This window comes from Populus alba, chromosome 10 (genome assembly GCF_005239225.2).
Source record: "Populus alba chromosome 10, ASM523922v2, whole genome shotgun sequence".
Classification (NCBI taxonomy): domain Eukaryota; kingdom Viridiplantae; phylum Streptophyta; class Magnoliopsida; order Malpighiales; family Salicaceae; genus Populus; species Populus alba.
Window position 1 is genome coordinate 12,009,395 of NC_133293.1, and position 13,675 is coordinate 12,023,069.

Genomic DNA, 13,675 nt, shown 5'->3' on the forward strand with positions numbered 1-13,675 from the left:
CTTCTGCTAAGAACATGTAAACAACAATTAAAAACGATAAAGAAAAATCTAGGAAATAAAAAATGACAAGTGTACGTCTCTTCATGAGACTGCAAAGTTCATTGTCGATCTTGCAATAACAAAATATTGAGAAAGAAGACTACAAATTAAGTTCATGTTATTGGTATATGTATATAAAAAAAACGTCATCCATGCCTATTGAACGCTGTATAAAAGACAAACAAGAGAGAGTTTAATTTCTTCCAACGTGCAGCATACATCATGATGATCGATGTTTTCTGAATGCCACTTGGCAGGTGATGGGATGGCATTTACAATGACACCGAGGAATTTCCATAGAAAATGGCAAACCAAACATTTATTCAATAACAGAAGCTAGAAATATATCTCCCCAGTTCTGATTACAGCTTTCATTTATTATGATCACTGAAAATTAACCTAATTAAACCAGTAACAAACCACTCCTCACAACAATACTGTAGACAATACACACAAATAACAGTAAGCTAAAGACAGGTAGTCACACAAATATCAAATACGCACATGCTTTGAGTTCTATAGGCAAATAAATATATACTTCGTAATAAAAGAGGCAACGAGCACGCCTGCGAGACGACAGAAGAAGGGATGTCTTCTAGTCTCCGATCTCTACATGAAAGCTCGCCATTCGATTGAACTGGTGCACCACTGATGTCGTGCCCGTCTTAATCTCAAAAAGTTTGTCATGAACACACCAGGGAAAACTGAGGAAATGAACTCGATCCGTTCCCTCGTTGTAGCGGCCCCAAAAACGAGGATGATATGTGACGTGGTACCAAGCTGATGCTTTTCGATAAACATCATCAGGGCTTTCCTCTGAGCCGCTCTCGTTGAACCAGGCCCTAGCTTGCTTCCTCAAGGAACTTACAGAAAAATTAATGCCATCCAAGTCCCTTTTCTTATCAAAAGATCTTCCCATTCTCATGATGCAACCACTGATTATTTCAGCCTCAGTTTTGATCCCGTAATAGTCCATCATGTTCCCCAGCTTGTTGTCGTATTCACATTTGTAATAGAAAGCCTCGTTGATATAATCTGTAAATCCATCAACTTCCATTCCAGGGTCATAAGACCGCTTTGCCACTTCCTTAGTGAAGGGTCTTATAGGACTTGTGTCCGGTGCGATGTCTCTTACAGCTCGAAAAAGCTTTCCAAGTGCACGCTGGGATACATAGGTAGTATGTTTATCTGCAGGCTTCTCCATAAAATCTGGATATTCTTTGACACGTAGTTCCTTAGGAATTTTAGCAGGCACACCGGTTTTGGGGAAGTCAACAGCGATTGAGGATAGCTGAGCAAGCTCAATACATTTTTCACTTCTTGCCATGTCAGGCTCACTGTCTGCAAAGACCACGTGAGCACTGCAAATGATCCCTAAGCTGTCGTTGAGGAGGTAATCTGTAAAATACTCCTGAACTTCCTGTAACATTGCAGTAAACTAGTCAACGCAAAGGGAAAATGTCTCTACAAGTACACGAATCAGATGAGTGTGTGTGTGTGTGTGAGAGAGAGAGGGGGGGGGGGTCTGAAAATAGACTCTGTGCTATATAACATATCATTAATTACAAGGAATTCAAATAAACAGAACTTTTCGATAAAGTTCTTTCCAGAGCAATGACGAACTACCCAGGCAATTAATGATATTACTGTTCAGGAAATGATTCCTGTGCTCATTTATGCGAAAATTAGAAATGATGGGAAGAACATCTGAAACAAAGGATTAAAAATGATTGCTTGTTGAAGATTAGTAATTAATGAGACCCCTTTGATAAATGTTAAAACACTTGATTGAATAGTTACCTCTATTGTAACATCGTGGTCCAAAATCGTAGTTTGTGGTGCAGCATAATCCATAGGTGGAAATTTCTGAGGAGGAATGAGATCGGTATCCCAACATACAAAGTACACATCTCCATCTAGATCACTTCCCGAGCATTCATTTGTATGAGGTCTGATCAAAATTTTAATTACTAGTATCAGAGAGCAATGTATGCATAGAGACATATAGTGCATAACAACAAGAATATTTAAGCCCGTGTGGAAGAGCATGCCTACTTCAGAAGATTCAAAAGTACAATTAAATGATGTTTTCATTAGCAAAGCTAGGAGTTTCCCAAGAAACAACAAAATAAATCTTGCAGCATGTGTTAAGTCTGACTGACAAAAAACTATAAACGTAGAAGTCGAGAAGTGTTCGTTTCAACCAAGTCCAGAAAGAACGTGGAAGACACAGACAACAGGACTTCTGTAACAAGTTCCAAGTTGTGATGCTTCAGAATGTCTAGTGCAAATAAGAGTTTTTAAAAAACAATAAGAAAATAAGAAATTTACCTCTTTCCTTTTTGGGGGAAAACGATGCAATCCACCATGTGATGCAAAGCCGGCACATCCACAGCTTTTAAGATCTGCACGTCTCCTGGGTGTAGACAGGGGTTTTTCGCGACAACTATCTTTCCCCTAAAAATCAGAGTATGTTGATCTGATTCGCCACCTTTGAAATGATCATATAACTTCCTAAGTCTAGCACGAGAGTACTGGACAAACGCTTGACCATATTCCAACGTCCTGGTTTCATCCAGACATCCCGTCATTACTCTTCCTTTTGGAACAAATATTCTTGATTTTGTCCGCAAATCAAGCAACTTCGATGCACGGAATGTTTGCAGCATCATTGCTAGAAATGGCTCTGCACGCGGCTTATAACCGCACGCAAGCATTCCCTTCAGAACATATGCGTTCTCTCCAGCACCCATCAACTCAAGTGCCTCCTGTGCTTTTATTGGATCGGTTAAAATAGCATCTAGTTGAGCTATAGCCTCCCTTTGCTTCCTTTCAAAAACTTGATCTTTAACCCCAAGGGTAGATAAAAGAGTGATCACTTCACGATTGAGAAAACAAGCCCGATACTTGCTCCAATCCAAAATATCCAAGCTAGTGTTAGTTGATTTGTACTTGGACATACTTCTCCTCAGTGACAATTTCATTGATGAAGTAGGATCAACAGCCACAACACCTTTGTAGCCTCCGTACCTAATCTGAAAGGCAGAAGGAGTAAATCTTCTAAGGCCAAGTTTCTGAGCTATGCTGTCTGCCAATTCTGCTGAAATTTTTCCAATACCATCAGAGAAAACATAGTTGACTCCACCGCTTTTAACCTCTATATCAGGAATAATTTCTATTTCATGCCTATCAATGTTGAAACTTTCCCTCGATGAGCTGAAAGACTGGCCAAGCCTTGAAGCATATTTGGCCACATTCTTTATTTCACGAAAATCACCCATCCATTCTCTAATGTCTGCTGCTGTGAGCCCAGGTCTAGAAGCAAACATCCACAGAGAACTCTCCCGTAATTGACTCTGTGAGAAACCAAGAAACTCAAACTTCTTAGATCCGATAGTTATGCCATTTCTTTGAACTGACAGTATCCTTCGATAAATGTTGGTTTGCCTCCCCTCAATTGCAGAAAATGTCCGTGGCGATATATTTGAAGAAAAAAGTTTGTCAAGATCCTCGTCAACAAAAGAAACCCGAAGAAAGTTATCAATATCATCAGGATATTTGCGTAAAACACGATTGGAGAGACTCACTTCTGGGCCACAGAAGTACAATTTAGTAGGGGTTATCTGAACCCTACGTAAAAATACCAACCCATCATCTTCAGCAATAGCAGGTGGTGTAGGAAGTCTGCCAGTGGTGAGGTATTTCTGGTATTGCTCCTGGAGCCATCGTGCAGGATCATAACAGCATTCCTTCAAATGACTTAGCCTCTCGAGGGCATGTTGTATGTATGCAATACGAATTTTAGATGGATTGATCAAACGAAAGAACCTTGCATCAAGTGCTGGTCCAGGAAGACAACCATGCTGGACCAAGGAATTGACTTTAAACACAATGTCATATGGAAGTTCAGATACTTGAGCTGCACTCAAAATAGGAACAAGATCTGACTTGCAACAGAAGGTTGATCCTTTTTCCAGAATGAAGTGGCCTTCATCTTCTTTGTAACAGACAAAATTTTCCTGAAAATTCGGAAGTTGGCTGTTGGGCGGAAGCTCCAAGCACAAAGCAGAAGATTGGCCTATGCAGTAAGATGGAGAAAAATCAACATCTCGAATCCACTGATCATCAGTATTAAAATTGCTGAGCTTATGCGTGTCTTTCTTAAAAATCTTGGGGCCTCCGAGCATCTACCAAACGAAAGAGGAAGAAGGTGTTACACAACTATTACACGAATAAACAAAATCAACATTTTGTAAACTCAATAAATAATAGAACACACATTTTTCCCCGCAGCATCTGAGAGTTGTTATTTCAAAAAATGAAGGCTTGAACTCTCTACTATCTACTCATCATGAATTCATACCAAATCTTATACGATACAGGAAATTGTTGGCATGTAGCACAATTCATTCAGGAAGAAATCTTTGTGTACTTCGAACTTGCATCAGTTATCCAGTATGAAATGGAATTTAAAACATTTCAGAATTCTAATCAGATTCACAGTATCAAAATCAGGAACAAAACTCTCAAGTTTTCCAAACTTTGAGATATAAAACAATAAACACTTTCATGGAGAAGTCGTTTCATAGCCACAGACAAACACTACATTTATGTTAGAAGTGGCTTGAATCAGCATCTACAGTCTATTTTATTGCTGATAGAGTTTTTCTTCATTTTTTTTTTTGGCTAAGTTGGTAGAAGCTTACGAACATGAGCTGGATGTATCTTATGCCTAGAATAGATATTTGTGTGTAAGGGTTGCTAAATTCTACCTAGAAAAATATGCAGCATGTGAGTCATGGCTCTCATAATGATTCACAAATATACCATTTAAAACACACAACTTAACATTTGATAATTACCTTGAAAGAATCTAGAGAGGAATTTAAACTATCAAACCTGGACGAGAAGATATTTCTTAGTTTTTCCACGAGGTCGATGCAGCTCAATTTTCCAAATGTTCTCATATGATAGCTCGAGCTTGTATCTTTTGGAAAGATACGTCAGAAAGAAGAGGAATTTCCTCAGTTCAACACCAAATTTTACCGAAACATCTTTTTGAGTCCAAAGAACTGAGAATTTTTCCTTTGAAACCTGACATCCGAAGCTCAGTGTTATGTTATCCATGCTATACTGAGTCTGAGAGGCCTTTCGCATTGGAACAGTATCGTGATACATATCCCGCGCTTTCAGATAAGAACTACCATACCATAGACCTTCATCATCTAAGGACTTGAGCTTGATCTTTTGAGCAGCTTCACTGGTTGTGAATTCAACTATAGCATTTGTTCTTTTCCCTACACTTTTTGGTTGTGCAACATGAACAGATACAACTGTACCTTCACCAGAGTATTCTTCCAGAAATTCCTTTATGTCATCTTGAGGTTCAACAGTAGGAAAACCATACAAGCTAATTGTCTTTGCCATTGTCTAGTCAACTTTTACTGCAGTTCATAGAGCACTGAATTAGTAATGCATGATCGTACAGTACCTCAATTTTGATTGGAACATAATCAGATTTGGAATATTTGGAATTTTCATACATGGAAATTTTCCAAACATGCCTTGAGGTTAATTAAAAAAAATTACTTCTTCATATGCTACAGCAGTCCAGTGACTGTGTATGGGAACGACATGAGAGGTTTGTATAATAACAGAATAAATACAGAGTGTGTATTTAAGAATACAGTTTGTTGGTTTTCAATTACCGTAGAAAGCCGATGATTCTCATAGGGTTTAAGAATACATTTGATTGGTTTTCAAGAAAAGAAAACAACTGATTAGATGCAGCTTGATTTTCAAATACAGGTGTAATTTAATAGGAAAGTTGATAGTGATGATGAGCTCTCTAGGCAACCCAGATTCTTGGAGAAGAAGAAAATAGATCAGGGTGACTCTATATTGACCCCATTACAAATTTAAGACGGGTCATTAAAAATAAGAAAAGTAGACAAAACCAAAAGAAAGATGCATCTTTTTCCCTCTCCATTAACTGATTTTTCATTAGAATTGTTTCAGAGACATAAAAATCAACACAAGAGCGTTGTAATTTGAAACTAACAGCAATCCTAAAAGGTACAAGTTAAATCCAGAATTTCAAGAAGCAAATGTATTGCTTCTGTTCGCTCACTTGCTAATGAAGTATCAAACAAAATGTTATCAAAACTCTCCAACGCAAGCTTGTTACAACCTATTAGACGGATCCAACCAGCAGATTAGAAGGAAAGAAAGCAAAACATACCCACAGGGTTAGGCGAGAAGGTAAGCGGGTGTTTTCCTTAAGTAGAGACAGCTTAGACACTGAGTTTCCTGAACAATTAGAGAGCACTAGTCAAAAGAGGAACGTATAATACTACAAGTACACAAATAGCCAGAGCCCAGGAGAAAAAATCCAAGAAATAATTAATAATGAAACCTCTTTGTCACACGTTGAAATCAAACCACACCAGTATAGCACAACCTTAAATATTAGATAGAAATGTTTGTGTAACAAACTCAGGAGTGATGTTTGTCCGTGGAACAAGAAGGGAGAGAGAGCTAAAGAAATGAACAAGGTTTTGTTAATTATACATGTACAGAAAATGACAAGTCTTACCAAGAGGTTGTAGAGATTAAAATAAATCAACAGGCAGGCCTCTACCATGAAAGAAAGCAGCAAGAGCGCTATATATAGGCTTTTTACCCCCGAGAAGTGCAGACAAAGGAAAGTGCAAGTACTGTTTGTAGTCAATTGCCGGTTATTTTGATAATGATTATTTTTTAAAGTTTTTTTTTATTTAAAAATATATTAAAATAATATTTTTTATTTTTTAAATTTTATTTTTAATATTAATACATTAAAATAATATAAAAACATAAAAAAAAAATTAATTCCTTTCAAAAGTATTTTTAAAACAAACAAAAAAACTATATACTAGAAAAGGAATTTCTCAAATAAATAGGGAGACGGTTTAAGTAATATGATCAAGGGATAACTTCAAATAAGTCCCCCATTATGATGCCACTTTCAATGACATCCCTCGTCTGCCAATTCAAGGAATATTACTCCAGTTTCAGCTTATGAAATTCATTAAAAAACATGCTTTCGAAACATTACTTGTGAAAGTTATATTTTGGACACCAACAAAAAATAATCTCTATTTCTATCTTGCTCATAGCATATATATCACTCTCTATCTCTTGAAATGTTGCAACCTTATAAAGAACTACTTGAAACTATTTTATAATTTTCATTGAATTAAGCCGGATCGTGGATGTTTTTTATGTCCAAAGTACAACCCTAACAATGCAGGTGATAAGAACAGGTTTGTTAGAGGGGTTGTTGAATTGAGACTAATGGTGGGGAGAACATTGATAAGGGTGGGATACTTTGGGTAACTTTGCTTAATTTGGTAGTTAGGGGATGTAATTGAAACTAATTCTATAGTTAGAGGATCGATTTGAAGTTATCACTGCTGTTAACTCATATATATTTATGCTGATGTACGGAAGCTTACGTAAGCACAACTTCTTAGCCCAGTTAAACTTCTTACCCACGGGAATGACACGTTACGGGATCCTATTGGTTCAAATAGATGTCTAACTTCAACTTTTGTCCTTTAAACCTATGAAACGACAAAGCAGCAAACTAGCACTGTGCTTGAATTCTCTTTATAGTTTGGCGGTTAAGTTGCTTCCAGGTGCCGGCGTGCTTATCTTCCTCTGGGGGTAGACGAGGAAAATCTATTGTCACAGCAAGAGCAAGCACCGCAGCGTCACACCAGAAATAGCCAGTGGTATGGGTGCGCGTCACAGAATCTCTTTTTTTTTTTTTTTGACGTGGCAAATTGATTGGATGATGACTAAAACTCTAAAAGTTCTCGAAACTTCTACTGCATTGTTATGACTACTGTTATTACATTGCATGTATGTACTTTTGGATTAAGCAAAACCTAAGTGGATGCATGGTGTGGTTGGTGTTTTTTAATAGTATATTTTATTTGAAGATATATTTTTAATTTTTATATTATTACATTAAAATTATAAAAAATATTAAAAAGTTTTAATTTAATTTTTTGAAAACAAATATATTTTTAAAAATCATCTATAAACGGAAGCTATTGCAGGCGTAAATATATGAGCCAGCCTTTAAATTTTGAGATTTTTACTAGAATGCCTCACGTTTAATCCTTAATTAATTCTCATATAGAGTGATGTTGGATTTAGAGATTGGGAGATATTTCATTGTTTAACTCAGGGTGGACAGAATATTTAAAATTAAAAAAAAAAAAAAAAAAACACTCTTAATAGTGAACAGAGCTTTGAAGCGTGTTATTTCTATTAGTTTTGTTTTTCCAGTGTGCTCCGACAACACTTTTTTAAACGCCGGCCAGTCAAATGGAAAAGCCATATCTGTGCTGTGTGAGCCTCCTCCTTTTGCAAGGAAACGCGTGTGTGCCCCACAAACGATCAGCAATCAATGAAAAGTAGCCCAGAAAAGCAACAGTAATATTATTCTACTTCCCTTGCCATGGAAGCAGAGAATGGATACGATGGGATCATCCGATGCTTGACCCAAAAGTCTCGAGCGCGATGGAATTAATCTTTGGAATGACCCTTGCGTCGAAGGCAGCTCACGGTGTTACTCCTTATTGGCTCCGTGAACTTGTGTGGCAGTCAGGAACTTGGGTGCGACTTCTCCAACAAGTTTGGTCTTCTTGTCTGTTGGGCACCTTCTCCGTAGCTGCTTGCTAATCGAAAGCAATCAAGCATGGGGCGCTCACTCCTTTCTAAAACGCTTCATGATGCACCCGGGTGGGCCCCAGGCTAGCGATTCAAGCTTCATTCACTCTTTGTTCTAACATTCTCCTTTACACGTATACTCGTTGTTATTCTAAATTGGAATATTGAATTTTTCATTCTAGCTGTACAGTAAAATTATCATATGCTCATGAATTGGAATTGTCTTTTTCTTAAGTAAAGAGATTTTTTGTTTTTTTATTTTTATTTACAACTATCAAGTTTGAATATGAACAATTTAGTATTTTTGCATAAATAAAATATCATGGCTCACGACATTATCTTTATTTCTGAGCACCATGTGTAGCAAAAATATGTTGGCTTTTGTATAGGTGGATATGTTTTTTTTTTCTCTTTACTTCTTAGTTTCAAAACAACCCTTTGATTTATTTCAAAAACAAATAAATACGAGGGATGCCATAATTATTTGTTGTTAAATAAATGGTGAAATTAATAAAAATGTGGGACACAATATGGGTGGTGAATGGTTTGATAGAACTTTAATACAAAGACAATAATATTCAAATCAAACAGACAACTGGATTAGGATCGAGGCCTTGCAATTTCATCCTTGTCTCAACGTTTGGAATAATTTATTAAATAAGGTTTTCTTAATGAGGTCGTGATATTACAAAAGAGAATCACTTGTAGTAAAAGTCTACCATCATAACAAACTAAATGGGTATAAAGTTTTAATTTTGAAGTGGAAAAAAAGGAGGGAGGGAGGGAGGGAGGGCGAGGATGTTATTTTATTTATCACTATTTTCTTAAAAAAATCTCTATCGCCACCGTGAGTTTAATTTTCAACAATGGTAACGATCATTGGTCATTATATATATATATATAAAGAGCGGCCATCAATACCCCCAAGATCCGCTTCTGGTGTAAAGACAAGACATTGTTGCTGTTAATAAGAAAATAGCAAGCATGCTCTAGTTGAAACCCTAAGCACCAAGATCCCGTCATCCACTCCACTCTCAAGTTCATCCCTTCTTTGGCAACATCAATGTTTTATTTTCACACGAGGATGGGCCACCATCATTATCTTCAACTATTCTCAGCTTTCCTGCTTGATACTTCCCCATATTACCAGTTAAATTCTCAAATGTCAACCACTCCAGACAACATTTCTGCAATAGCATGGCATTGATCCTTTACACATTTTGCAAAACCTTCTTAGGTGACATCAAATCATCTACTCAGGATTAACTGCCAATCCAATGCAAACACTCTAAATTTTGAGACCTCTCAAGGTTTTCAGAGCATTCATGTACCCTTCCTCATTTCATGGCAATCCTAAGTAATTGACCCCAATAATTCTAGAGAAAGATATTTTGCTAATTCCTCACAAATTGAATTTCAGTGCAAAGCCAAACATCACTGATGGTTGCAGACATATAACAAACACCAACCATCACAGCAAGCATTCTTTAACTTCTCAACTAGTTTGGTTCAAACGTTAGACATTGTTTCTCAAAGTCTTTCCCACAATAGTCCATTGTTACACTAAGCACTGCATCCGCCCAATCCTGTTTTCACGATCAGGATCTCTTTATTGTCATAACTTCATAAGCCAACATAGAACCATTTACCAAACACAATATTCTATAAACAGTGTATGGATGAAGACCTCATCCTGAGTTCGGCTGCTGAAACTGCTTCATCAGTTCTTCAGATTATATTTTGATTAAGAGAAAAAAACATGGATGCAAAGCTCAATAAATCACCTACACGCTGACAAGTATTGTGCACACATGCCTGCTTTTGTGCTTAATTTGAGAAGATGAAGATTGGTAGGAAATAATGACATGTTAGAAATTGATACCCTATGAGTCTATTCCTATACTTGACAAAATTTCTAACTTCAATAGGCTATCATAAGTTACATAAAAGAACAAAATCTCCTCCAAATGCAACAATTATGGTGAAAGCCACCCTATCAACTGAAAACATCACACTTGCCAAGCTAACAAACCTAAATGCTTATACTTCTCAATCTTCTCAAGAATTATGCAAGAATGAATATCCTCATCGACAGATTAGAATATAGATTGTTTTAAATCACCTTATCTCACCAAATTGAATAATCCATCAAATGAACCTCACCGCTAAAGCAAAACAACAGACTATAGCAGCATCTTGGCAATCTGAATAGCATTAAGTGCAGCTCCTTTGCGTATTTGATCACTACAGACAAATATATCCAACCTGCTTGACACCCAGCAATTAATGACCTTGGCAAAAAGGATAGAAAACAATTAAGCAATAAAAGACCCAAAATTAGTCTTACCCTTTATATCCATCTTGCGACACATCACGACGAATCCTGCCAACTGCAACATCATCTTTGTTTGATACCTCCAAAGGTGTAGGAAAGTGATTAGATGCTCGGTCATCAATAACCACCACCCCAGGAGCACTTTTCAAAATATCTTTTGCTGTATACTGTGCATTCAAAAAAATTTACCCAGAGAAGTTTTATACAAGTCATAAATCTTCTTTACAATGAGCAACTAGATCAAAAACACAATAAAAACTACCATAGTTCTAAGTTTGTATTTGGCCAAGTAAGTGATTAACCTCGTCAATGGGCTTCTCAAATTGAAGATTAACACTTTCAGCATGTCCACGCATGACAGGAACACGTATACATGTAGCAGTGACTTTAACATTCATATCATTCTGAAAAATTGACAAAAAAAAAATGGAAACATTTTAGAAAGGACTAAACCATAATCTTATTAGATATAAGCGTAACAAAAAAAAAAAAACCTTTAAAACTTACCCAGATCTTTCTGGTTTCTTTAACTAATTTCATTTCCTCTTCGTTGTACCCATTTGATAGAATAGGAGCATTATGTGAAAACAAGTTAAAAGCATACTGCAAATCAAACATACTGGGAGGTTAAGTTTGAACTCTTCATAGGACATGAAGAAATTTTAATTATAATGTTGAAGTTATTGCGCAACAAAGACGAGCCTGTTGCTTAAAGATGTTGCAAGTGGGTGGTTTTCCTTCCAAGACCTTACAAACATGAAAAGAAAGGAATCAATTTATGTGAAGATAAAAAACAGCACCAGTTATCCCAGATAAACATGAAATTAAACAAACTAATTGATCAAAGATAACAGAATTATATGGAAAGCAGAAACCTCACGAGTCTGCAACTCAAGCTCTTCCATTCGTATCACCTGCCACATCAAATGATTCAGCTGGCATTTACACAAAAAAATCCAGCACCAAAAACCTCACAAGGTTTTCTTTTTTAGAACAGAGTATTAAATCTCGCTTAAACTTTTTTTAAGAGAATTGAATCACCCTTAACTAAAGACAATGATTTGCAAATGACACTCAGATAAACAGAATTCTAAGAAGAGATAAACACATCATAATATAAATCATTAAGTCATATCAAATAATTTGTGTTTGTCAATGAGTAATCAATAAGCGACCAATTACGATAAAAAAACACTAACATTTCCAAGCAATGATCATGGAGTGCAACAAATACAAAAATTTAACAAACTCTACAATAACGTTACAATTCATTACCTTGGCATGCTTATGCAAAGGAGTAGCAGCCATCAAGCAAATAATAGTTGAACAATTTGGATTGGCAATCAAAGCACCCTTTCCCGTCCCAACTTTAATCCCTTCCATAGCCTCCGGATTAACCTCAGGAATCACCAAAGGAATCCCTTCTTCCATTCTAAAAGCCGAGCTATTATCACCACAACGGATCCCTTCTCCACTGCCACCGGCCCAAAATGCTTACTAATAGACCCGCCAGCACTAAAAAGCGCAATATCAACCCCCATCAAAGCTATCTTCGGTTAGCTCTTCAATCGTGTACTTCCTGTCTTGGAAAGTGAGCTGCTTGCCAGCAGAGCGCTTGGAGGCCAGCATTTTAATGGAGCGGTAAGGGAAGTCACGGTCAGAGAGGACAGAGAGAAATTCTTGGCCGACAGCACCAGTGACACCAAGCCACCAACCACAGCGAGAGAGGGGGCGTTTTCTTGAAGGGTCATGCGGATTCTAGAAGGTGAAGTGAACTTTTTGGGTTTAAGGGAGAGTTTTGTGAAGAGGTGAGTCTGGCTGGGGGGATGAGTTAGAGCTGCCATGTTTTTGGGGACGGAGAGATTGAGAGAGAAACAGTAAAAGTGAGATGCGGCTGGCAGAACGAAAGGAGAAGGGTTGGAGGAGATCGTGCCTTGGACAGTTTCGATCCGATGATGAGTGTTGGTGCATGCCTGTACGGTGTCCTTTTGGTTTTTGCCTCCCTTTTATATAATACATTTTTCGTTTTTCTTTTCTCGCCCGCATTCAATGCTATGATCGAGGAAGCAAGGAGCGAATTACATTTGATTAAGGACCGTTTGTTTGATTCCTTTTGGAAATTCTACTATGAATATGTTTACTTTCATAAAATAATTTTTTATTTTTCATATCTAGTTTTTTTATATAAAAAAAATCTGTATAAAAGTTAAAAAAAACATATTTATCAAGTATAAAATTTCCAAAATAGAAAGCACAAGGGTTTTCTTGGCTTATCTTAAAAATAATAGAAGAGATGAATATACAAGTTATTTTTTTTATAGTGAATATTTAGAGAGAAAAAAAAGATTCTACTTATTTTTGGAAAATTATTTTCCATCTATAAATTTTTTATTTATCCTAAAAATATTTTTTTCATGAAAAAAACTAAATAAACATGTTTACTAAATAATTGTTTTTTAAATAAAAAATGACTTGTTTGAAAAAAATAAAGGATGGACATAAAACTTTGGCTCAATCAAGCAAGACCCTTATTTTTATTATAGAAAATAATAATTTTGATGTTTTGCGATTTTTCAAAGA

General features: G+C 36.5%; 1 protein-coding gene and 1 pseudogene across 2 annotated transcripts; both read right to left on the reverse strand.

Annotated features, from left to right (window-relative positions):
- Nucleotides 1–314: 314 nt before the first annotated feature.
- On the reverse strand, nt 315–6,669 carry LOC118046450 (probable RNA-dependent RNA polymerase 1). Of its 2 annotated transcripts, none has more exons than XM_035055358.2 (6): nt 6,635–6,669; nt 6,281–6,348; nt 4,939–5,483; nt 2,371–4,226; nt 1,840–1,990; nt 315–1,459 (listed from the first exon to the last, which is right to left on the reverse strand). In XM_035055358.2, the coding sequence occupies exons 3-6, from the start codon at nt 5,464–5,466 to the stop codon at nt 635–637; spliced, it is 3,360 nt and encodes a 1,119-aa protein (XP_034911249.1). In that variant the 5' UTR covers nt 5,467–5,483; nt 6,281–6,348; nt 6,635–6,669; the 3' UTR covers nt 315–634. The 2 variants fall into 2 exon arrangements, with proteins under 2 accessions (XP_034911249.1, XP_034911250.1); XM_035055359.2 differs by lacking the exon at nt 6,635–6,669 and adding an exon at nt 6,455–6,578.
- A 3,866-nt stretch (nt 6,670–10,535) lies between these two features.
- LOC118046449 (uncharacterized) lies at nt 10,536–13,219 on the reverse strand (annotated as a pseudogene).
- Between the last annotated feature and the right edge of the window lie 456 nt (nt 13,220–13,675).